Source organism: Octopus sinensis, linkage group LG3 (assembly GCF_006345805.1).
Source record: "Octopus sinensis linkage group LG3, ASM634580v1, whole genome shotgun sequence".
Taxonomy (NCBI): domain Eukaryota; kingdom Metazoa; phylum Mollusca; class Cephalopoda; order Octopoda; family Octopodidae; genus Octopus; species Octopus sinensis.
This window is the reverse complement of record NC_042999.1, coordinates 108,827,417-108,855,245: the sequence shown is the minus strand read 5'-3', so window position 1 is coordinate 108,855,245 and position 27,829 is coordinate 108,827,417. Positions and strand designations below refer to the sequence as shown.

The following is a 27,829-nucleotide window of genomic DNA, read 5'->3' as shown; positions in this document are numbered from 1 at the left end:
ATCAAGGAATAAGAAAGTGGATAAAGAGTTTGTTGGCAGGGTGGGGGCGTAAAGGAAAATAGGAATGGGTCAAGGAGGTGGAGATGATGGGTTTGAATACATAAAAGTAGGAAGAAATGGAGAGCAACAGTGTAATAATAGTATAGACGGGTCAGAAATAGGGAGATGGTGTGAAGTGTAGTGGGAAAAAGGTGCACAGCGGCAGAGATGGAGGTCAGAGGCACATATGTATGTATATAGTGATTGACAAAAAGGATTGGATTGGAGTTGTTGATGACAGATATGAGAGGGAGTTCAAGGGAAATGGATGTTCAGTGGAAAATAAAATAAGGGATGATGTTAAGAATGTGGATAAGTGACAAGGTAAGATGTTCCAAAGAAAGGGATAACTAGTAGCACCTAAGTGAGGATGGAATATGTGCAGTTCTATTGTCATATAATTATAGCAGTAGAAGAAAAAGTTACAAAAGTAAAAGAGGGAAGGGTGTTACAAAGATGAGCTGTAGAGGAAGACTTGAAAGGCATGGATTGGGTGTGGAGGGAGCGAGATATCATACAAGTGGAGGCAGCATGATATCATGTATGTTTAACATTAATGTGATGGTGGGGGAAGGTGGAAGTGGTGGTAAAATAGAGTAATGAACTTGTAAGTCTTTAATAGATTAATGAAAATCTTACTTAGAAATTGAAAATAATGTTTGTGAATTTTTACTTAAAATAATATAATGCTTAAATATGTACATATTACAAGAATATTAATACACCCCGAAAGACAAACTATGTTATTGGCCACAAATGCATTATATACATATATATATGTATGTATGTCATTATCATCATTTAACATCTGTTGTCCTTGCTGTTACGGGTTGAATGGTTTAACCAGAGCTGGCAAGCTACACCAGACTCCAGTCTGATACACACACACACACACATATATATATATATAAAAGCATCTGAACAGGCCAATTATCATGGCTAAAAATATATAAATTGTACATTTCCAGTTTCAAAAAGTTGCCGTTGAAATCAATTAAGGGAAACATGGGAGGTTTAATACAAAACTTGAAGTTAATATTTTGATAAATTCATATAAATCAAAAATAATATGCCAAACACAATTCTGAAGAAAAATACAAAACACAATACTCAAATAACAATCTTCTCATGATTATTATAATTAATTTTCATCAAGGCAGTGAGTTGGCAGAATTGTTAGTGTATCAGACAAAATGCTTAGCTGCATTTCTTCTGACTGTTAACATTCACTGAAGTTGACTTAACCTTTTATTCTTTCAGTTAAGTACTGGGTTGATGTAATCAACTTGATCTTTCCTCTCAAAATTGTTGGCTTTGTGTCAAAATTAGAATGAATTATTTATTTGTATATTTTAGTGAGAAGAGCAGAGTCCATGGCTTTTTAGAGAACCCCAAAGACTGATACGAACAAGGGAAACAGTTAGCCTTAAACCAGAGTACAGATTAAGTCTAATACCAAAGTAAGCCATTGTAGAATCTCAATTGTAAATACTAAGAGCCAAAGAAAATACTGCCAGGTGTCTGGTGTGATTTTTTTTACAGTTCAGCCAATCCCCTATAGATTGGTACTTTCCTATTGACTCTGAAAGAATAAAAGGCATCGTTGACCTCAGTGACATTTGAACTCAGAGTACAAAACGTCAGAACAAATACTATAATGCATTCTATCCAATGCTCTGATTCTGCAAATTTGCTGCCTTGTACACACAAACACACATATGCATGTACATTTAATTATGTAAATACACACAATCAGACTGTAGAAATTAAATTTTCAAAAGGAAATAAATACATACACACACAGGAATATACATTCAAATACGTAAAATGTTTGCTAACACAAACCCAGTCATACAAATAAATTTTAAAAAGCAAATATTCATTTTGTTCATACTTGCATTTAAATAAGATTGGAAACATTAAATAACAAATATAGCATATGCTTGTCAAAATATACATTAATTTATCAAACTATACATGTCTGTCAAAATTTATACGTCACATTAGATGTTGATTTATAACATGATTTATTAAACAAAAATTCAACATAGTTCTTTAAGTGCTTCACCAGAGAATATTTATAATTAAAGAATTTTTTTTGCAACACCAACCTTGCAAAATGGAATGGAGTGCAGCATTGATCATTAATTATATGTATAATATATTCCATTATCTTCATTATTTCAAAAAATATTTTCTGAAATCAATCTTCTCTTGAAAGCTTATTCAAAAGACTTATATTAACGATAAGCAAAAAACTATTAAGCACAATGATTAAAATGAAAGCATTATCCCAGTATTTCATATTTACTTATTATATTTCCATATTACATTGACCCAATGGCCAACTTATATTTTGATCTATTTATCATTTATAGTACAAGGAATGAAAACTGATTCTGTAAATATTAATCATATGGATTTTGAGGTGAGTTCCATAATCTGTATGTCACAGGGTCAATCTATACTCACAGAAGGAACTGAATTCAGCTCTGCAAACTTATAAAAGTCTCATCAGTGTTAGTCCAGTATAGTCACTGCTTGTCATAGAATAAGTTGCTTCCACACTATAGTAAGTGCTTAGATTTAGATGGACTGGGTCAATAGAAAGTGTTCTGACTTGAGATACAGTAGAGCACAGCTGACAGTATACAAATTTACAACTTTTTTACTTTTGATCAAACATTATAATATTTTGATCAATTCATATAAATCAAAAATAATATACTAGCTGCGACTATAAAAAAATATCATCTGGTTAAGATATCAAGTTAAAGTGAGACCAGGAGTTTGAAAATGGAAAGATCCTGGATTTGATTCTTGTTAAGATTTCATTAGTTCTGATGCAGTTAATAATTACATGTACTCTTTCAAGTTGTAAATAACCAGAACTGGAGTGAACAAGACAATGAAGAAACATTGAAACGTGTGTGTGAGTGTGTGTGTGCGCGCGCGTGCCTGCACGTGCACACGCGAAGATGGAACTTCAAGTCAAATTAAAATATTGTTACTTCTATTGCTAAATATCTCCTTTCTGTTTAACTTCCCCACAATTATAAATATATATTCTCATATAAAATTAATTCATTAACTGTATAGTGCTACAAGTAAAGGTTTTGTTGCATCAAAAGAATTTGTGGACAATAAGCTTGTTGAATGTATGAATACAAAATATTAACCAACAAGCCAGTCACTGGTTTACAGCAATTTGATATTTTTTCAATGATATGACTTAACGGAAACAATGGTTTTGGTAAAGTCAAAAATGGTTATGAACTGCCACAAAATTGTTGTACATCAGTGTTCACATTCTTTTTTAATTATATTTTATATGTGCAAGTTTCAAAACATTTGAATATAGATTAAGATATTTCAGTTTACAGAACTTTGAAAATTCTAATAATTTCTTTAAATCCTTTATACTATAAAATAATTTTCAAGTTACTTCTATAAATGTAACAGTAAAACAATTTAAAGCTACAATTTTATTTTTAAAAATAAATACATAATGAATATATCTTCATAATTGTTTTAGAAGATATATGCTGCAGATAATTTGCTCACATCATATATAAATAAATTCCACTTAGTGAACATCTGGAAACATGCATGAAAACCATATCTTCCAAATTTCTTGTCTTCCCACTCTATCAATGTGCAGACTATACCCCAGATGAAATTAATAAGGAAAGTTTGTTTATTAAAAAAATACAAGCCACTGACGAACAGGCTATAAAAAACATCAGTAAGTCTCCTTTACCTATGAATTAATTAGTGTTGGGGTTCTTCTTAAGAAAACCAAAATTTATGTAGCAGCTTTCATCTATCTTATTTATTCCACACCTCATTATCTTACTTACTCCACACCTTGTTAACAAAGAAGGGATATGTTTCCACATGCTCAATGGGAGAGAACTAATTGATAATATTGCACTAATTGATATTCTTTGACAAAATACTAAACAATAATTATCTATAATATTTTCATGCAAACAATCATTATATCACTTATTCATATCTCTCTTTTCTGTCATAGGACATATTCAATGGATTAAAGCTTTAATGTGACCTCGTGCAGTGGCTATATAAGCTTAATACATGAACGCCAACTAATTAATTTGTATCTTAACAGATATCATTCTAAGTCGCATTTCTACTCTAAAAACGAACTATTTTTATAATGGCTAAAACAGAAATAATTTGCAACACAGCTCCATATATTATACACTTCTGAAACAGGTCAAAAGTATTCCAATATTTTAAAATATAAAATATAATTAAATTCTCATCAATTCTAATATATTTTTGATGCATTTTCAGTTTCCTTTCTTCTACTCCTCATCTTGTTTGGATTAATAGCTACGTATATATATATATATATATATATATATATGTGTGACTATATGTACACACACACACATTTCATCACATTAAATACATCAGCTCCTTAACCTGAACTACTGAAACATAGTAACTGACGTTCAAGGCAAAGGAGTAGAAAACACAGGAGACATGCATAGTGTGGTGTTTGAATACATCAATCAAGCTAGACTGCTAAAGATCAACAATAAGGTCAATCTAATATCTTGGGAGATAAAAGAAGGAAGTCATGTCACTATATCTGCAATTCAAAAATAAAATTATGTCCACAATCAGTGTTGGCATATGCTTTATGAGAAGGAAGTTAGAAATAGCAACAACAGCAATGCCATAAAGAAGTTTATATATCATTAATAGCATTTTCAATGATAATATTAGATCAGTATTGATCCTAGGAATATTTGACATTCCCATAACAGTACATACTGAATATCAAAGTAGACATTATAATTTACTGATGTTTGAGCAACTGTTGCCAACAAAGAAAAAAACACACATCCAAGTCTGGAGGTGATAAAAGCATTAATATGGATTTCACATATTTATGAATGAGTTATTCTCCTGGAATGAAGATTACAACTGCAGCAAATATTATTGATATGATCTTTTCATCAATATGAGATTCAGATACTTTGTATCTAGCATGTCATTTCAAAAAGGGATGACAAAATAGAAGATCCTGACCACAACCATCGATAGTCAGTAGATCAAAAACCAAAAAGTATTTTTTCCACAGGTTTCAAAATTCAACCTAAAGAAAGCACATGACATGTAAGACACATGGAATCAGAAAACAGGATCTTTGATGACTTATTTGATTTTCCTCTGAGGAAGAGCTGGAAGAAATTTGAAGGCAGAATCACACACTCTTATATCCAAAAGAGGTGTCATGTTCAGTTGTGTATAAGTAGAAAATTAATAAATAAAAATACACTGATAATATTCAAAAGTAATCATTAAATGTTTTGTGAATTTTAGGAAAAATAATTCAGGACTTGTTTGGCAAATGACTTAATCTGAGAGTGTCTCTGTTGAAACTTAAACAATTACATTGTTGAAGAGTCATGACAGTCATTTAACACACATATACATGTAGATTCACTTTTGTCTTATTTAATGGTAGTTTTGTATAGTATAGAAGTGTCACAAAATTTCAATATACATCTACAGTTGTTGAAGTATATGACTGGGTTATAGATGCTTAATAATATTTCTGATATTCTATAGTATACAATAGTATCCAAAAATATACCAATAGTGAATATAATAGCCATATGTGTTTTAAATGGTGATCATGGCTCATCTTTAATGTAACATGTTACGACCAAATTTCTAACTAATATACAGCTAAAGCTTGCTTCTATGTTTTAAATTTCTCACAGAGCTGTCCTCTATGAAAATTACAATGATACTATAGCAGTTCTGACTGGATATATTCAGCAATAAAAAGTATTGGATTGTCCAGAAAGTTCATGCCGAAGTTTAAAGGAAAGAAAATGGTCAATAAATACTTGCCATTACATTTTTAATCAACCAAATATAAACCATTTTGTTGCACAATGCGTCTCTATCATCATTCATCATCATCTATCTTTCCTTTAACTTGAAAATACCCTCTTCCCAGAATTGAGGCGGTTTCATGGTAAAGAATTGATCAAGGTATCTTTTTACGTCATCTAAGGAATTGAAATTTTTACCATTAAGACTATTCTGCAGAGACCTGAATAAGTGGAAATCCAAAGGAGCAATATCTGATGAATATGGAGGGTGAGGTAACACATCCCAGTCGAGCCGCAGCAATTTTTGTCTAGTTCCCAAAGCATCAAGTGCCGAAAATAAACTTTCTTATCTTCCATTTTAAAGGGTTACAGAATTAACACAGGTTATAGGAACATAAACCTTCTTCCAGAAAAAGATAGCTTAAAATGTGCTCTAAATGGAGGTGTAGTCAAATCCTATTTTATGGACTCAACCATGTTCTAAAATAAGTCGAAAGGTAAGCTACTATAAATTGGCATGAACTTTCCGGACAACCCAATATATATGTTCTGAAGGAAAAATGTAGCTCTTAAAAACCATGTGATACTGATGAGTTACACGGTAATTACATTCATCATGTTTTTTTTCTCTAATCCTGGAATTTTCATGTATAATTTCATTTGTGCTTAGAAAGCAGCATTCAGTTGCCAGACAGAAGACTATCCAAAACGTTTTTCGATTTTTAGGGTGAGGTTGTAATAAAATTAAAGTTATTATAGTATTAGTATTGCTTATAACTGTTGTGAATGTGTAGAAATATAAAAGTTTTAGAAATTAATTGGAAATAAAAAAGCAAAATAAAGAAAATATTCACTCACCGAAGTTCACATAAAAACTTTCTGTGTTCATTTTCATCCCTTTTAATAAGCCAGTCCCTAAAGGCTGGATGAAAAAACATATAGGTGTTATCTGTTTCACGGTGGTATAGAAACCCAGAAAGTATTTCAAGTCTATGTAAGAATTCATCTCTAGAAATATATTTCTTTGTTGAGCCTGAATTAATGGCTTCATAAATCTCTTCTTGGTTGAGAGGATAAAGTGAGGCTAAACACACACCAAGTATTGGGTAGATCCTTTCATAAGATCTGACACTGGGAAATTTTAAATTGAAATGTAGCAGAAAGACTTCAGAAATATTAATAGGTATAATTTTATAGTTGGAACTCTTCAGAACTAAGTTTCCACGTTCTATAAGATCAAGGACCAATTTACAATAGAGAAAGCTGCCATTACTAAGTGTTTGCAAATAGTTGCAAAATTTATTTTGTGTTCCAGTCTCGTCGACAGCTATATTGTTCTGAAGATCAGTACTAACATTGATACGATAGCTGATATAATCATGTAGGTCTTTAACTGTGGCATCACAAGTATCAATAGATATATGGAAGAATGGTAACTGCCGTGTTATTTCAATATAACTTGTTCGTACAGTTACAATCACTTTCAACCACATAGGAAATTTGTGCAAATAATGCAAAAGAAACGAGCCAATTGTGTCACCATAGTCAGGTCGATGGAATTCAGCTTCATTTAATGAATCAACTAGAATTATACAACTGTCTGAAGTTATCTTTCCACTGCTTTTTAACATTTTTAAAGGTTCTAAGACACCTTTTACAAAGGATTGGTATGGATTCTGAATGCATTCCTTCATGGTAAGGATATTGAACAAGTTGGGATCAACAAGTAACATTTCACGGTAGGCTTCAAGTTGTGGTGCTCTGGCTAATGTAGCAGCAATACTGTGTACAAAATCAGGTAGCATGCACGTTGTGTTGTTGTCAGCTTGACATATATGATAGGCTACTACTTGGCAGCCAAGACTCTTTAAAGAATCATAATTCAAACTAGTACTGGATGCACTCAAATAAGAGTTGTGACTAGCTACTGACGAAGATGAAAGACTGCTAAGTGTTCCACAAGGACTGCTCTGGTAGCCATTCTGCCTAGGGCGGTCCTTACCATTTGTTTCTGGATAAGCATCTAAAAGAAAATAGAAAAAATTCCTTTTAAATTTGCATACAACTAAAACGTTTTTAGTTTTTAATTATTATTTTATGACTCAGTGATAAGAGAAAGAGCAATGCTTATGACCTTTTATAGGGCCACTGAGACTTGTTGGAGAAGAACAAAAGAAAGCACTACTCATGGATTATCCTCAGACTGGAGACCCAAGCTGAAGGCTTGCAAAAAAGTTTAACACTACCACTTGACCCTTAGGTGCCCCCTTTGAAGAGACCTATGGAGGATGGAGTACATCTGTCATCCAAGAATATGCATACTCCACCCAACACACTTTATACAAATGCACCGGTTTTCCTGAATTAATACTATTAATTTATATGTATTAATTCAGGAAAAAACCTGTGCAAGGTAGCAATCTGAAAGAATCATCATCATGCCGGGCAAAATGCTTAGCAGCATTTCATCCTGAGTTCAAATTCCACTGAGGTCAACTTTGCCTCTCGTCCTTTTGGGGTCAATGAAATAAGTACCAATTGAGCACTGGGATAAATGTAATTTACTAGTCCCTTCCCACCAAATTTCAGGCCTTGTGCCTATAGTAGAAAGAATTAATTTAAATGTATAAGTAATTTAAGAAAAAAATGAATCTTAATATATCTATACATGAGATTTTGATAAAGAGAAAACAGTTATAAGAACAAGGTAAGAAAATACCAAAGGATATTGCAAATGGTATTAAATGGGGTCAAATGAATTGAGGTAAACTGATGAAAAAAATCAAAGAAATGAATAGGTAACATGCTAACAAAAAAAAAACTATTGATTTAAAAAAAAATCATGAACCCCACTTACCTCCATTAATTAAAGTAGGTCCTTGGGTTTTATTTCCAAAGCAACTGTATTCAAGAAGTTGTTCTATTACTGCTGTCTTCCCACTACCAACATCTCCTTGGAGTACTACTCCTTGTGTCTGACTGGACCATTCACTGTTCAAGGCCTTTACAAAAAGAAAATTAAAAAAGCAATAGAAGTGCATTCCAAATTGAATTTGTTTGTGGAAGAAAAAGAAAAAATGGAATTAAATCAAGTTTGATATAAACTTCCCCATGATATTTGTTCATCTAATTTTAAGAAACATCCATGCTTGATTATTCTAATGAAGCAAAGGAAAAATTATTTTCAAAGACAAACTAAAATTTAATTTTAGTCAGTTTTATTTGTATAAAAAAAATGATTTATGTAAAAATAGAAAGAAATCTTCATCAACATTTTCTATGATGTTATGAGTAAATCAGGTTTTATAATGTCTGGCAATATTTTGTCATCTATAAGACCCAGTGGTCTGAGATCTAATTTCACCACTTTTTTTGTGTTTCCCAAGATTGTGGGTACTCATCACACAGTACAAAGCCGTTTTCTCCTAGCATTCATCACCAATTTTTTTCCCATTGCAGCTATCACTGTTATGTATATTGGCTTTGGCCATTGTTACCTATTTTTTCAGTTACTCTTTGTTCTGTCGTTCATACTAATTAGTATTATACTGCCAACTTACCAAAGTTTCAAAACCAATCAACATCACACTTCCAATATATGCTTCATATTGTTTAGTTTTTCCAGGGAAAGAGGAACTACAATCAACAATGGCAACAGCTCCTTTAACCTTTCTCACCTCTTCCTTACTTTCTCAATTATGTTTACACTATAGACTTCCAGAAGCTTTGAACTGTTTCTCATGAGTTTATGGTCTTTATTTCATTTTACCATTTTTTTTGTTTTATATTTATATAATTTTGTTTTATATTTATATAATTTTTACAGCAGTTGATAAACTTTTCTACTGTAGATGTTTGTATTGAATTTTTGATAAAGCTACTTAGTTCTACTTTTGTCCAGTAGCTAAGATGATAAAACACTTTGCTGTGCCTACCAATAGGTTATACTGATAAAACTGAGATGAGAATGCATGATAACAATTCAGAATTTCCATTACAAAAGAAGTGTAAAAACATCCTCCCAAGAGGTTATGTTTATGAGTGCATGCTTTAAAATTGTGTCAAATATCTAGAACACTACATCTGCTGGTAATAAGAGAGAGAAAAAAAATTGAATTATGATGTATATATATATATATATATATATATATATATATATATATATATATATATATATATATATGCATATACATATATAATTTATTTATGTGGCATAAATCTATTTTGTTCATTCAACAATTTAATCCTTTGTTGGTCCAGAATTTTAGTCATTTATTAAAAACATCAGCTTGTTATTAAAAAAAATTGTTAGATCAAATAACATATATTGGCTTATATTCCAGCATGCTCTATTCAAGTTGAAATGACAAAAACAAAAAGAACAAAAAAAAAAAGATTCCATTTACATGGTCAATTTGCTGACTATATTTTAAAGTGTGAAGGGATTTTTCATGGTATTTCTAATATATTAACACTGTAGATGTAGAACCAATGATAATGCAGATGATGAAAGACAATCTCTCTTTGTAGCTGGATGTAAATGTATTGAAAAAAGAAGCTAAATTTAAATTATAATCTAAACAAAGAAAGCTAATTTATCAAAGAAAGTTCATGTAAGGATAGGCATGTAATGTGAATGCATTATACAAACAGGATGAAAAACTGCTGTGAGATAGAAGCAATAGTATACATAATAGCAGTATTCCAAAGGAGCAGCATTTTTGATGTTGGATCATTCTAAATGGAATGTAAAATGCTCTAATAAATTTGCTCGAGGCACTATTCTCATGAATAGGTACTCCACAGGAGTTTCAACTCTCAAATAAATTTAAGCTGAAAAGCCACTTTGTCATTTCAACTTGAATTTTAACATTGAACTTCTATTGGGGGCAACTATGACAAGAAAGGCATAAAGTTAAATTGTAATCACACATGAGACAACATAGGCTTCAGATGGTTGCAATGATGCAGTATTGCAGTGCAGATACTTGCAGTTTAGAACAGCATTGAAAAGCAAAATGATTCAGTGTGTGTGAGAGCGTGTGGATTTGTAAGTATATATTAGTTATATCTAATCATATGTTAATTCAATCCTCAATTACAGAAGAATAGAGTTAATACTTTGCAATGTGGAGGATATTTATTTCATGTATGTGTGTGTGTGCATATATATACACACACACACATAGACATACATATATATATATATATATATATATATACACACATACACCAACACACACATACATGCCATGTGTGTGTGTGTGTATTTATATGGAGTATGTGTTGCTTGGTTGTTTAGAGATCTGCCTAATAAAGCTTATCTCTAATGGAAGGCATTCCAGCCATGACTTTTTCATTTTTTGAGACAAAACTTATCTGGAACTACATCATTTAATGTCTCCTTTCCTTTTAAGACAATACAGTGTGATTTGAAGGAGATTACACTCCAACCTAGTAACAACTCCCTGATTAATTATGCAATGTGTATTTTACATAAGTAAGAAACCACATTCTGCTTGAGTAGTTTAAGTGGGAAATTCAGTTATTTATACTTTCTCCTAAAGGAATACATATACAACAATAGGGGTTATTTTTTCCTTTTCATATACTTACCATTTCTATTTCTTTGAAAAGCCACTCTCTTCCAATAAAAACAGATTTCCCTTCACTGTGAGGAATTTCAAATTTGATTGGAAACATCTTCAGCTGAGGTGGTCGAATTGGTGCAAATCGAACTGCAGAAAAAAAAGATGGAAATAATAATAATAATAATAATAATAATAATAATAATAATAATTTCAAATTTTGGCAAAAGGCCAGCAGTTTTGAGGGTGGGTAAGTCTATTACATAGACCCTAGTACTTAACTGATACTTATTTTATTGACCTTGAAAGGGTGAAAAGTAAAGTTGGCCTAAGTGGAATTTGGACTAAGAATGTAAAAATGGACAAAATGCTGCTAAGCATTTTACCCAGCATGCTAACAATTCTGCCAGCTCACTATCTTAATAATAATAATAATAATAATATAATAATAATAATAATAATAATAATAATTGTTTCTAACACAAATTCAAGGCCCGTGATATGGGTGAAGGAATTAATCTATCCTACTGATTCCAATACACGACCAGTACTTTATTTCATTGACCCTGAAGGGGTGGAAAACAAAGTTGACCTTGGTGGGATTTGAAGGGCTGGAGGAAACATCACAAGGCAATTGCCTGACAATCTAATCATTCTGAAATTTAATAATGATAATAATAATAATGATAATAATCCTTTCTATTATAGATACAAGGCCTGAAATTTTGTGGGAGGGGGCTAGTTGTTTACATGGACTCCAATACTCAACTGGTACTTATTTTATCAACCCTGAAAGAATGAAAGGCAAAGCTGACCTCAGCAGAACTTGAACTCAGAATGTAAAGATGGACAAAGTGCTGCTGATGATTCAGCCAGTTTACTGCTTTGATGATGATCATGATAATAATAATAATAATAATGCTTTCTACTATAGGCACAAGGTTTGGAATTTTGGCGGGAGGGGACTAGTCGATTACACTGATCCCAGTGTTTCACTGGTACTTGATTTATCTACTATGAAAGGATGAAAGGCAAAGTCGACTCTGCAAGGATAAAAAGCACAGTTGACCTCAGTGGAATTTGAACTCAGAATGTAAAGAGCTGGAAGAAATGCCTCTAAGCATTTTGTCTGATACAGTAATAATTCTGCCAACTCACCACACTACTACTACTACTACTGATGATAATGCTGACTGTTTCCAATTTTGATGCTAAGCTGCTAAGCATTTAGTCCAATGTATTAACGATTCTACCAAATTGCTGCCTTGATAATAATTCTTTCTGCTATGGGTACAATGTTTGAAATTGTGTGGGAGAGGGCTAGTTGGTTACATCAATCCCAGTGCTCAACTGGTACTTATTTTTCCAATCCAAAGTCAACCAGGGCAGAATTTGAACTCAGGACATGAACAGCAGGAAGAACTGCCACCAAATATTTTGTTCAATGCACTAATGATTTTGCCAGTTTGCCACCTTAATAATAATAATAATAATAATAATAATAATAATATTAATAATAATAATAATAATAATAATAATGTGGCAAGAATGATCCATTGGGAGCTCTGTGGAAATCACAGTCTATTGAACAAACCCCAGAAGGAGTCACCGAAAATGAGAGCTGCAAAATCCTGTGGGATGTGATGATCCAGTGTGATCACCTGACCAGACATAGGAAACTGGACATTGTTGAGGTGAATAAAAAAGAAAGAACATGCATGATTATCAACATAGCATGCCCAAGTGACAACAGGATCAATGTGAAAGAAAAAAAATAAACAACTACAATGATTTAAAGTGGGAAATACGAAGGTTGTGGTCAATGAAGAGAGGAGATGAGATACCAATAGTAATTGGTGCACTTGGAAGTACCAGCACTCAACTACCAGCATGGCAGAAAAGCATCAGTGCAAATGTGAAGGTAGAACACCTGCAAAAATCAGTATTGCTCAGAACTGCAAGAATTCTTCACAGGGTTCTTGAAGCACGTCCAGTAAACAAGTGTCACCTTAGTCTCTTAGCTGTAGACTGCTGACACTTTCCATCATACTCAACAAGATAATCTCTGAGTTTTCATATAATAATGATAATAATGATAATAATAATGGTTTCATATTTTGGCACAAGGCCAGTCATTTTGGAGGAAGAGGAAAGTCGATTACATCAACCCCAGTGTTCAACTGGTATTTATATTATCAACCTTGAAAGGGTGAAAGGCAAAGTTGACCTCAGGAGAATTTATTCTTCTCTACCCTAGGCACAAGGCCTGAAATTTGGGGGAGGGGGCCAGTCGATTAAATTAACCCCAGGACACAACTGGTACTCAATTTACCGACCCCCGAAAGGATGAAAGGCAAAGTTGACCTCGGCAGAATTTGAACTCAGAATGCAAAGACGGATTAAATGCCACTATGCATTATGCCCAGTGTGCTAACAATTCTGCCAGCTTACCACTTTCCAATAATAATAATAATAATGATGATAATAAATTGATATGAGAGAAGTGCAAGCCCTGAAAATTGCTCTACTGGAGACAGCTAGGATTTTGAGATTAGTACTTGGATGTAGAATGTCTCCCATGATAATTAACAACCAAGTATCAAAGCTTATAAGGTGCAGAAAGTGATCCTATGAGACCTCTGACAATAGGCTGCTGTCTGTTCATACAGAACCTGCCAGAGCAAACAAGACAGCCCTCTGAGAAGTAAAACAACAACAATAATAAGAGTTTCAAATTTTGGCACAAGGCTAGCAGTTTTAGGGGTAAGTTGGTTACAGCAACCCCAGTGCTTGACTGGACTACTTGCAACAGACATTAAGGCTATGTTCTCTAGAGAGACTCTATCCTTTGAACACCTGTATTGCATTAATAGGAACAATAATAAATGTAATAGATGGTCAATTAATCAATGCTAAGAAAATTGATTTCTCACACTGGCACAAAGCCATAAATTTTGTATGAATTCATAACGTTAAAATAAATTCAAGTATTAAACTCCAGTAGTTGACTAGTAACTACTTTATTGATCCATAAAATGAGGGAACCCAATGTCAACCTCTAATTTGACCAGAGAATATTACTAAATACCTCGAGACATTTTGTCTGGTATCTATACCATTTCTGTGATCACCGCCTTTAATAATGTAAATATTAACATGAAAGAATAAAGATTGCTTTAGATCTTCAAAAGAAATGTGGATTTATAGACAGAAGCAAATAAAATAAAAATATAATCACTACTTAAAAACTAAATAAAAGTTTCATGCTAACATCTGCATAGTGGAAAGATGTGGACAAATTATAAAATAAAATAAATCTTGTATGCTTCAAGAATGAATTTTATCATTGGAAGATTTTATGTTGTAATCATAGTGTACTTATGCAATGAACTAACTCCAGCAGACTAAGTTTTAACAAGATGGACAATAGATGTAAGTTTTACCCTCTTAGCTCATTTACAGATTAAAAGAAATATTTTGAGCTATACAACTTCATAACCTTATCTACCTCATACCAAAGTAGAAAAATGTTTGTAAAAGGGTACTGTCTTTTGTAAAGAGAAGAAAACAGAGAAGAAAATATAAAATCAATAAGAGAAGTACTTAAAGTATTAAAATATAAAGTGATTTAATCCTTTTCAAGATATAGCCTCTGGCCACTAACTACAAACATCTATGGATAAAGTAAGGTCAGAAAACTGTGAAAGAGATATAAATGTCATTTTCAAAAAGAACATATTACTTGCAATGAAAAAAAAAAGAAATGTTTCTGCTACTCATGTAACTGGCTCTTTGAACTGAAAAATCATGCATTATATATTTCTCTTCTCGCATATTTCATTCTATACTAGTATTACCAACTGTAATATCCCCAAATGCCACAAAATATTTTACTCAAACTAAAAAATTGATTGATATGGAGAATGATAATTTTCAGTAGAAATAAATATTCTGCCGAAGACAACTTGTTAACTAAATTTTCCAGCAGAGAAAATTTAATTTTCAAGGTTTTTTTTTATCTATTTTCTTCATCAATAATACATCTTAAAAGCAGAGTAACAATCTAAATAAAAAGTAGGCATTTTACTCTAGTGTAAGCATATTACATATTAGTACAAAATGGCAATTTTATATCAAGGAAATCTTCAGCCAAGTTCAGCCTATATTACAAATGATACTACACACTCTAAAGTAGATGAAATAATTTGATGTCAATGCAGAAACATTAAACTGTAAATACTATGACAGATTCTAAGTTTATTTATTTAAAAAATTTTTGAAGGCTGGATAAAATTTCACACTTTTCAGTTGTGCAATCTGATTTTCATCTTCAAATACATGTAGACAACAATAAAAGCACTTGAGTACTAACATTTTCAAAGCAAGCTAACAAAATATGGGCCAGATGTTTTCAGATTTTGGAAATTTAGATTATTAGGAATAGTTTTTATCAGTTGTATGTATATTACCATTCAATGCCCACTTTTCCATGCATATCATCATCATATGTCTGTCTCCCATACTGGCAGGGGTTTGGATGGTTTGACAGGAGCTGGTAAGCCAAAAGACTGCACCAAACTACACTGCCTGCTTTGATATGGTTTTTATGGCTGGATGCCCTTCCTAACACCAACCACTTTACAGAGTGGGCTGAGTGCTTTTTACATGACACTAGCACCTGTGAAGTCTGCTTTATGCATATGTATATATTACATAATATGTATACATATACATATATGCTTGTTTGGCTTCGAGGTTAAAACATTCACTTGCCATCTATATGGTTTCAGGTTCAGTCTCACTGCACAGCAACTTTACACAAGTCTTGTACTATAACCCTGGCTGACCAAGACTTTGAGAGTAAAGGTGATAGATGGAAATGGTAAGAAGTTGTTTACATGTGCTGCTTTTTGTTTCCAATCTTCTGTGAAAACATGTATGAGCATGGAGAAATATTTAGTTGCTTGGAAGCAGGTAAAGGTTGGCAACACAGAAAGGATAGTTGACTGAAGAAAATCTGCCTCAACATATCCTATCAGACCCATGCAAGCATGGAAAAGTTTGCATGAAAAAATAAGATGAAGGCATGTGTGTTTGTGTAAGTATATATATATATAATAGCCTATATATATGATATAAATAATATATATATACGATATGAATAATATATATATATATATCATCATCATCATCATTTAACGTCTGCTTTCCATGCTAGCATGGGTTGGACGATTTGACTGAGGTCTGGCGAACCAGACTCCAATCTGATCTGGCAGAGTTTCTACAGCTGGATGCCCTTCCTAACGCCAACCACTCCGAGAGTGTAGTGGGTACTTTTACATGCCACCGGCACAAGGGCCAGTTTGGTGGTACTGGCAATAGCCATGTCCAAATGGTGCTTTTTACGTGCCCCCTGCACTGGCAACGTCCTCGCTCAAATGTTTCACGTGCCACCAGCACAAGTGCTAGTAAGGCGAAATGGTAACGATCACGTGCGAATGGTGTACTTAATGTGCCACCAGCACGAAGGCCAGTTTGTTGCTCAGGCAATGATCTCACTCGTATGGTACTCTTAGCACTCCACTAGCAATGGATGCTGGTCACCGAGTTTGATTTCGACTTCGATTTCACTTGCCTCAACTGGTCTTCACAAGCAGAGTTTAGTGTCCAATGAAGAAAAGGCTCACATAAGCGGACTGGTTACACCCCTAGCATAGGCCACAAGGTTATGGTCACACTTGTGCTTGCCGAGTCTTCTGGAGCAATATATAGATATATATATATGCATATATACATACATATATGTACATACAGTGTTGGAAAATACCTACGTGACTAGAAATAAGGGCTAAAATGCTCTAATGATGTAGTTCTTATTTCTAGCAATGTAGATATTTCTAACACCCTAGTCACGTTTAGTGACATTTATAATTCTCCTTTTTGGTGAAACTTTGTAAACTGTTGCTCATATTAATCTTGTATATATATATTGCTGCTGCTGAGACCCCCTTCGGTCATGACTGACCATGGGATTGCACCTAGAAAGTTACCCTCCCAGGCACAAGTCTGGGCAAGGTTGTTGATGGAAAACCAGTAGTCACCCATGAATACTGGCCTCCCCTCTCCATGCCACCAGTGTTATCCAAGGGAAAGGCAAAGGCCGATACAGCTTGGTACCTGTGATGTTGCAACTCATTTCTACAGCTGAGTGAACTGGAGCAACGTGAAATAAAGTGTCTTGCTCAAGAACACAACATGCAGCCTGGTCTGGGATTCAAACTCACAACCTCATGACCGTAAGCTCGACGCTCTAACCACTGAGCCATGCACCTTCACCACACACACACACACACACACACACACAAATTCTTTTACTTAATTCAGTCACTGAACTCTGAATATACACTAAGGAACAGCATTGAAGATCTTAGATGATCAAGTCAACTACAGGACTTAATTTTTAAATCCAGTATTCCTCATGTTAGGCTCTTCCTGCCAGACAGCTAAGTTGCAGGAATGGAAGTAGATCAATGCTGGTTATCAAGAGTGGTAAGAGTCAAACACACACACACAACAGGTTTCTGTGTAGAAGTCATCTACAAAGTTCACTCACATGTATATGCATATGTGAATATATGTGTGCGTGTGTGTACACAGACACACACAAACATGTATAATTATTGACAGTTTCCTTGGTTACATTATGGTTACATTATTAAATGTTTAAACAACAATGTCAAAAAACTATAGTTTTCAAGTAAAAAATGTAAACAGCTAAAATTGACTTAACAAACTGTCTAGAAACATAACAACAAAAAAATTCCAGTCTTTTCTAAGATCAACATATAAAAATAATTTTTTTTTTTAATCTAAATTCCAGTAATGGAACTTTGTTAGAAACTAGGTCCTTCCTTATATGAAGAATGCAAATAATTGAAAAATAAAGAAATATGCATACATACACTAATACATATACAAGTATATAAGCAAACACACACATGTGCACAGAGAGCGAGAGAGAGAGAGAGAGATATATAGACAGTGAATGTACCACCAAACATCTGCCATTATTTTCAAACCATTAACAGAAAGAAAACAAATCTTAATGTATTTATGTATGAAGTAATTCTAAAACTGAATCATTAAACGTTTATTCTTTTATTCTTTATGTACTCTTAAGCTTCCCTATTTCATTGCTGAAAAATTGTGAAACTGTAGCACATCTATATTTGAAATGTGTGCAGATATAAATGAAAACCACAAAATCTTCAAAAAAATTGTTTAAGTCAATCTTTTTCTGTGATAAATTAGCTGCAATATCCTGGCATTGCAAGAAAATGGTATATTTTATTTTAGTCATAGTGCATGTAATTTTCTTACATATCTTGTATGTAAGACAGAGTGTCTATATATCTTAGAAAAGGATTCATGTAAATTATCATTTTGGCTTTATTTTTTCTAAAAAATATTACATGTTACTACAATTAACTAATTATGAGAAAATTTTAAAAGATTCAAAGAATGAATAAAAAATTGAATTTTAAAATTATTAATGGCAGGTATTAACAATCATATTATATTGCAAGGTTTTGTGAAAGTTTATTAGATTTGGGTTCAATGATCATAAACTAATTCAAAATTTTATTTTTCATCATTTATTTAAAAACTAAGTTCCTCTCTTTTATATTTCTTAATTTAAAGTATGTACTCATTTAATCTATCTTTCTATACTTAAGCTAACCAAGTGTAAAGAATATTTAACAGAATTTGCAACAGAAACAAGCATATCACCTACAATAAACTAACTATAAACATTATATAATAATGTTTATAGTTGACATAAAAACTCTTCTGAAAACTCAAAAAGTATTTATTGTTTTTCTTATTTGAGCCTCATAATAATTTTATACATTTAGACATTTTTAATTATTTTACAAAATCTTTTCATTCAGTTTTATCATTCTCTTTCACTAATGAACAGTTGAGTTACTAAATGCCTTGAACATATTTTGATGTTATTTATGAGAGAGAAAAAAGAAAACCAAAAGAAGATATATATATATATATATACACACAGTGGGAGGAGAGAGAGAGAGAGAGGGAGAGAGAGAAAGAAAACGAGAGAGAACCATTGGGTGTCAGTTTTATTTATGTATTGATTATTAAGCTAGTAGTTGTATATTCTAACTTCAAGCATAAATTCCAAATAACATTTAGGAAACATAGAGGAATGATTGATCAATTTCTTTCACTTAATGGAGCAAAACAGAGTTAATGGGGGTGAAGAACTTCAAAGAAATGCATATCAGTAGTAGGCAGTAGATCAGAGGCAACTGCAGTGTAAGTAAGGGATTTTGTCATATAGGGCATAATAAATACTTAGCTGATGTATGATCTTTAAAAGAAAAATTACTCCTATTTTCTGTTTTTTGCTAATACTGACCGACATTACATCCAAATAAATTTAATTTCAATAGAATAAATTTAATTATTTCTACTGTGGAGGAGATATTTGTTAATCATTGACAATAAAGTTTATTGATAGTTTGATTTCAGATTTGAAAGAGTTTCACATTAAAACACTTTCAGTGTGTCAACAACTACACTGGAAGGTTTATCATCCAGCATATCTATAATGGGTAAATAAGGGTACTGGGAAAGAACAAACATTCTAATGTAGGATATTGATTAATACAAATTGACCAGAGATATTAATTAACTAAATGATTTAACCCTTTAAATTTAGTTTTGTTTTAACCACTCAGAATATTTCAATACTGTAGACTTGTGAGAATGTATAAATTCATTTTAATGTTTAGCTACTGGAATCAGTATAAACATATATATATATAGAAGGTTGTTTGTTATGACCAGCCTGAGAGTGACCAATGGTTTCGCACTTATAAAGTGTTTAGCTGTATAGGTGACTCATCAGATTCAAATGGTCGGAGATACATAACCTCTCTACAACTTGTTTCTTTCTTTTTTTTATGACTGCAGTTGTAGAGAGGTTATGCGCCTCTGGTCATTTGAGCCTGACCAGTTGCCTATACAGCAAAGCATTTTATAGGTGCAAAACCAATGGTCACTCTCTGACTGGCCATAACAAACAACCTTCTAAATATATTACTGCTGTAATGTTTTAGAGAGTGCTTCTTTTTTTTTTATATATATATTAACGACTTAAGATATATATAAATACATATATATAACTTTTTGCTCTTAATATCCAGTCTATCATTAAAAAATATTTCTTCTTTTCAGGATCAGAATTGGTTAAAAAAAAAGTATCAATCGAAATTTTGCATACAATGTTAAGATTTATTACACATTTTCATGAAATTAAGGATATTGAGCTTCTTGAAATTTCATTTCAAAATCAACAAATTATTTTAACAATTTAGTAGAAATGTGTGCATACGTGTGTGTATTTGTGTGCATGTGTATGTGCATATGAGAGAAAGTGAATGAGTGAGTGAATTAAAGAAATTATTCAAGCGCAAATTGAATTTACCATCAGAAAGAAGTCCAATGCTACCTCGGGTAGAAGACAGACGTAGGGAAGACTTTCTTTTCCCAAACAATTGCAGATCTTCTATGGGTCCTGGAGTAACAGCTGTAAAAAGTACCAGGTATATGAAATTGTAGCTAAATGATTTTTTTTCTTTATTCTTTTCACTATAGAAAAAATACATTTATACTGAGTGGTTAGTAAGTTGCTGATCTACTTATTCTATATTATGATATTGCTTGAAGATTCATTTCAAATTGGTTAGTGATTTTTATTTTTAGTAAAGTTATGGTTCAATGATTTACATTAAAAGAAAATTGTTAAAACACATAACAGTTTAATAGTTCTAATTAATCTTGAACAAATTGATTTTAATGTTTAATAGAATGAGGATAATAACTGAAGTTTCTTTCTAAATGTAATTAATATTTGCAAAAATTTCCTAATTTTCAGGATTTATTTTATATTTTCAGTGAAGAGGCTCCTACCCTTACTGCTATCATAAAGCTACTTATAAGCAAGTCTAAATATCATTTCTTGGAAGAAATACTAACAATAAAAAGGTACAACTAAATGGAAGTGAATTAGCTAAATAGTATTAGTCAATCTTTGATGACACTTGTATTTCTTATTGTATATAAAAAGGATGAAAACAATTTGTTAAAACAAAGATATACCTATCTATCTGAATAAAAGCTGCAGATTTAATTGAAAAATATTAATATAAAAGACATTAATTCATTATTGAAGCAAGAAAAAAAAGAGAAGAAAAGTTTGAAAATTAAACTATATTTTACAAAATGAAAAAGAAGAATAAATGTAAAAGAAAATTGCAAATGGATGTAAAGAGATATTGTCTGTGTTAAGGCAGCTGTCCTATTCAATGACCGATAGGAGTGTTGTCAAGGCAATGGTAATGACCTTCCTGGTTGTTTGTGATTGCACTGCTGATAGAAAGGCATTGCTGAAGAATAAAACTCACTGTTTATTGAATGCGGCCTTTGCATTGTGTGGAGTGGACTGGCTCCGTTGCCAATGCTAAAACTCCTCAGCGATGTCATACTGTCAGAGGCAGTGCAGGCCTGTGTACAGTTTGTGTACAACGAATGAAGGTGGTGGTGATGGTTGTGGTGATGGTGAGAGATATTGCGGGGTGGGCCATGCAGACCATGTTCACTGCCAGACGAAACTGAAATAACAGCAACAAAATAAATGGGTAAATCATTTTAGAAACTGAGATTTTTATATTGAAAGAAGTAGGATATAATAAAAGCAAAGCAGAAAGAAAATGAACAAAATTTCTGAAACATGCAGTTCAGATTTCTGAAATATTAATTAGGATTTTGTTTCAAATATGAAAAAAAAAAAAATTTTTAAATATCATTGAAGCAAGTCAGTCTGAAAGTAAAACATGAAGGATTTCTGTCTATAGAAGCATGTTCAACATCATCAAGCAAGTGGAAGTAAATTGTTTTTCTCAACACACACTTTGTTTAGGCCAGTATCAAAGATATAAGCATACAAGCAGAACAAACATAGGAGATGCCAGTCAGTGTTTAATAGAATGTTAAAGGAAATGGTGCTGTTAACATATTTCCAACCTTTACTTACATATTTAAGATAAGCCTACTTTTGATGTAATCCATGAAATTGCTTAATTGTATAAAATCTATTGTAAATGGCATTGAATATTTATGCAGAATGAATAAATTTACTTCTTTTATGAATCTGATTATAATGATTGTTTATGAATTTATTACTTAACCTTTTAAATGCAGAGAAACCTGCTTATTTTTAAATGTCCAACAATATCACAGTAGCAAAATTAACTTTCTTTTATTTCTTCAGAGAAATTAAGTTACTCCTCGTGTATTATTTGCATATAATTTCCTTATATGGTGAAATTTTCTTTTGAATGTTTCCATTTAATAGGAAGATTGTATAGACAAATACTCTTCTGTAAAATAACAGCCGAATGTAATATGCAAATGACCACTTCATTCCTTTGAAGGTGTTCTAATGTTTTTACTTATTTACGTATTTATTTATTTTACTTTACATACATTTTAATAGCATGCTATCACACATACACACAGTCATTAACATAATTACTAATCATAATTGTATTTTTATTTGAATAGCTTATAATATTGGCTTTTTACATCACCTTTTTCAAGTATTTGATCGATATCTTCTAAGATCAAATTTAATTAATTTCACTTGATGTAATTTTGGTATACCCGTGCCACGATTATTGCAAGCATAACTATTTTCTGTCAATCATTCTCATAATAATAAAGTATCTATTCATTCTCAATATGTTCTGGCAGATTTGAACATGAATATCTGTTCCCTGTTATTTTTCACATTTAGATAATGTGTGTTATGAACAGACTGACTAAATACTTTATTGTTTGGACTCTCATTGTTCTGCATGCACCTCATGAATAATTCTCACGTTTTTACTAACACTGTAACATACACTTTTTTCTCATGTAGTATGTAGGTCTGTGACCTTTTTTTGTTTTTTAAATCCCAACCATGTTCTGTTAAAAATTGAAAACTTTCAATGGCAATTCATTAGAACATTTTAATTTGAGATAGGGTAAAATATAAAAATGGGTATAAAATTAGAAAGAATGATGATAGTACTGTATTGTCCTTAAGCAACATGAACATATCTTAAACTTATTGCTTGTATGAACATTATGTACTTTAGCTCACAACTTTACTCAAACACTTTTAAATGCATTCATATGTTCTATGTTCAAAACTAATTATATCTATAACCAAAGTCATTACATTAAGTTGATATCATATGTCTTAAATGATAATAAAACCTCTTAGGACCGTTGTTAAAAGTGAGATTTCTCATTTATTGCAGTTATTAAAACTGTCAAGTGTAGATGTTTTAATATTAAAACTAAAAGATTATAAGTTTGTAGACACATCTAGTAAATCTATATACATATGTATATGTATATAAATTTATGTTTTATTTATTAATCTTTGCAGCTGATGCCCAATGTGAAACTGAGTGAGGAGGAAAGTGGGAGTTTAATCTGAATATTTACAACAAATTGGACTTTCGAAAAACACTCAATCAACACGTCATGGTATTAAACTGAGTAGCATATTAGGCCTACCATACATGCATTGTTGTACAAGCAAATTTAATATATTATTCTATGATGACTAAATGTTTACTAACTTATCAACTTGCATATTCTTGGAGAGTATGCTTCTTTAACAGCTAGCTAATCTTATTCACACGAGTAGGAATTGTTAAAATGGATTGAAATAGCAGCTATTTTCTAGCAAGGTTTTTGGAAAGTAGTGCTCTGTTTTATCAGGTATGAGATATTGATATATCGGCAATGAACAAATCACCTTTAGCCTGTCAGGCAACTTATCTTATGTACAAGTCTAATATTTTGTAGATGATATATATCATATCTATATAACTGGTTCTTTTCCAATGACAAAAGACAACGTATGGTGTGTGCATACATATACACACACACATATATATATATATATATATGTACATGCAGTATAGAGCCATCTACAAAGATTAAAGTACTTACTAGTAGAGGTCATAGTTTGTGCTGTGTTTTAAAGAAATCGAATAATTTGAAACTGGTTTTTATAAATATATTTATAGAAAGCCTGTTGCCATTTTTGTAACAGCAATAAAAAAATTATTAATTGTCAAGAGGGTAAACAATAAATATAACAGAATAAAATCTGGGGAAAGTAATTTTTCTTCCATTCAGAAAAGCCTTTAATTTTAAACCATCAACATGTAAAAAAATGGTTTTATTAAATAATCACCAAGTGGCAGTAATAGCCACAAATGAAAAATGTTCCCTGCTATGTTTAATGGCAACATTTTATCACTTTACGTAACATGATGTGTCTACACTTGTTCTTAGATAAAAGAACCATAAATAAGCATTAAGATGACTGCAATATAAAAGATCAGTTCTCAATATTTGGTGAAAACATTTACATAGAACAGGGTAGAGAAAACATATTCTGGTGTCAACTGATTTCATTTTAGTACAAAAAAAAAAAACATTTGAAAATTGACAATAAATATATTGAGAAATGAGAGAAACTAATAGCCTCTTAGAAAATAATAATGTAATATGATTACCAATATCAACTCACACTATAATTATATATAAAGAGGAAATTTTCATTTGCCCTGAAATGCAATACCTCATTCACTAAGCCATTGATATCATGACAAAATAATTGGAAACTGATGAAAGTAAGCAGATTTTCCTCCTCACAATTAAATAGCCCTATTCTAGAAATGATCATTTTGTCTCTTTTAACAGATATAACTCTGTGCACCCAAGTTACTAGATATATGTGATACAGTTCAATTTACACTGTTTTGGAATACAAAAAAAAAACATTTGAGACAAATTTATTTTTACCAATGTATAAATGGTACATCAAGAAGTTCGTTCTCAGTAATACAACCTTTGATAAAGAAGTGAAGTTTTTTTTCTGTGCAGCATCTACAAATCTTTCAAAGACCTAAGTGAAAAACTAAACTTCTTTAAAAAAACGAATCATATTAATGAACACCAATAAACACTGACATTTCTTTATTAACTTACCCGTTAATGTTGAAATGGGACTGGTATCAGAGATGCCTTTATCTGGTGTGGTCTCACTGCTGGTTAGTGAAGAGATACTAGTAAAAGCCTCTTCTTTACAGTTGCCTTCTTTGCTGCCTGTGGACATTTGTTCACTGCTGGAGAGTTCTTCTAGCAACAGGCCAAGTCGAGCCATAAGGTCATTTTGAGCAACATCTGGTGGAGGTGGTGGAGGGCTGTTCCCTTTACAAACTGCTGGCATTCCTTAGCAAATGGAATTCAAATTAAATTGTTAAGGCATTGGCAACTTGGTAAAAAAGATACAGTTGCTTTACAAAATTAATTTGTGCAAGTGAAGGAATGAATCCTAATATTCCTCACATTATAATCCCACTTGCATACAAATGTATATACATATGTGTATATACATAAGACAGATAACTAATGAAACAAAAGAACATCAAGTGATCTTACACTTTGATGATTTGAAGCAGTCTTTGATATAATCCAGTGGAAGATCCTCAAGAGGATGACAACAAAAATAACTGTAAACCAAGTATGGTAGAATGTTCAAGAAATTCACTTTCTCTATGTGTGTGTGTATAAATAAACACACACACATATTGTAGACATGGTGAAAATCTGGCATAGAATTATGATAAAATATATATAATGCAGGAAAGTAATGGTTCCAACTTAAGCTAGCTACCCCATCACTGTTACCATTTTATGCTTCTGCTCTTTCACACAGACCCTTGACATTACTCTCATTCTCTCTTCTGTCTTCTTCATTATTCCTCTCAACATTTCCAGCTGTTACTCTCTACTACCATCCTCTCACAACAATAAATTTCTTTCATCCATCATTCTTTAACCTCTAATCCTTCAACCATGATGGGTGGGTTGGACTCTTTTTCACCTTTTGAACAACACAGCAACTTTACTAGTGCTGGTGCCAAGAAAAAAAGCAGCCAGTGCACACTGTAAATGGTTGGTCAATTGAATTGAGAAGTGATAATGTAGTGCTCCGCAGTTTAGGCATAAAGTTCATTGAAATGATTTACAAACCTTTTCAAGCAAAAATGGTTCCTTGGAAGAGAACTGTACTTAATTTCAAAAGGGAGATAAACTCTTGACTTTGTTTGAAAAGTTAAACAGAGTTCACTCCAAAAGATATCTCTTTGGTTGAAATGATTAGTAAATCATTGAGAATAAATCATATTACTCTGACTTACACAATGCATTGAGTTCTTAACTGAAGTTGTCTTTTTTAACTATAAACACTTTAATAAAGACACACATACACACGCACATGGATAAACACATACATATGCATGACAAAATTCTCCATGTTGGTTCCTTGGTACCCATTGTCTTGTGAAGGCTGCAATTCACAGCTTGGTTAAAGGGGTGACATGAAATTTAACACAAAATCAAGCTGAAGTTCCAAGTGTTACAGTCACTTTCTTCTGAAGAAAAATTATACTTTTAAGGCATCACAAACTCAAAGAGTACAAAGGAATCCACATGGAAAAGAGTTATGTTAATTATTATTTTTCTAAGTATAATAAATCCTTTTTATTTTCACTATTTTTACTAATTATTATGCTTTTGCAAAGTTGTCCTGCAGAATGAAGAATGTTTCATTTTGATTGGGAGTTATCTGATTAAGTAAACCATGTTTTCTGCCTTAGCCAATGGAATAAATTGGCTCCAATACCATCGTGGACAAAGGAACACTTCATTACAAAAGAGCTTAGTGCCATCTGAATTTATAAGTATGAAGCTTAAAATAATGATATTACTTTAGCAATGATATCACTTAAAGTAATGATATATTCAGCTGATTGAGCACTATGAACAAATTGACATTGACATCAAAAAGGTGTGGAATGGAAAAAATACCACATAATCTCACTTGAAAACATGATACCACCAAGAATATTAATTTAAAAGCATAATAGTCAATACGCTGTACGTAAAAAAAAAAAAAATGAAATTGTCCAACAAAGGACTAACATATAAACTCAGATAAAAAATTTGGCTTCAACCCCTACTTTTTCCTAAGAAAAATTAGAATCAGGTCATATTTCAAAAATGTTATCATCAATAGAAAGAATATAGAGAGTAGATGTCGAATCTGCTGATCATACAGTAAAATGTATGTCAGATTGATTCAAATATGTTTAAGACTACATA

The 27,829-nt window shown here is 32.0% G+C and overlaps 1 protein-coding gene across 9 annotated transcripts in view; it reads right to left on the bottom strand.

Annotated features, from left to right (window-relative positions):
- Positions 1-27,829, bottom strand: part of LOC115209141 (protein TANC2) — a 1,073,170-nt gene that overhangs the window by 24,390 nt on the left and 1,020,951 nt on the right. For 6 of the 9 annotated variants that reach the window (XM_036501213.1, XM_029777300.2, XM_036501212.1 and 3 more), the window contains 6 exons: positions 25,652-25,894; positions 22,000-22,206; positions 21,021-21,122; positions 11,535-11,656; positions 8,776-8,920; positions 6,777-7,941 (listed from right to left, as the gene is read on the bottom strand). In XM_036501213.1, coding sequence (XP_036357106.1) covers positions 6,777-7,941; positions 8,776-8,920; positions 11,535-11,656; positions 21,021-21,122; positions 22,000-22,206; positions 25,652-25,894 — 1,984 coding nt within the window. The remainder of the gene's footprint in view (positions 1-6,776; positions 7,942-8,775; positions 8,921-11,534; positions 11,657-21,020; positions 21,123-21,999; positions 22,207-25,651; positions 25,895-27,829) is intronic. The other 3 variants (XM_029777296.2, XM_029777299.2, XM_029777295.2) reach the window with 2 other exon arrangements.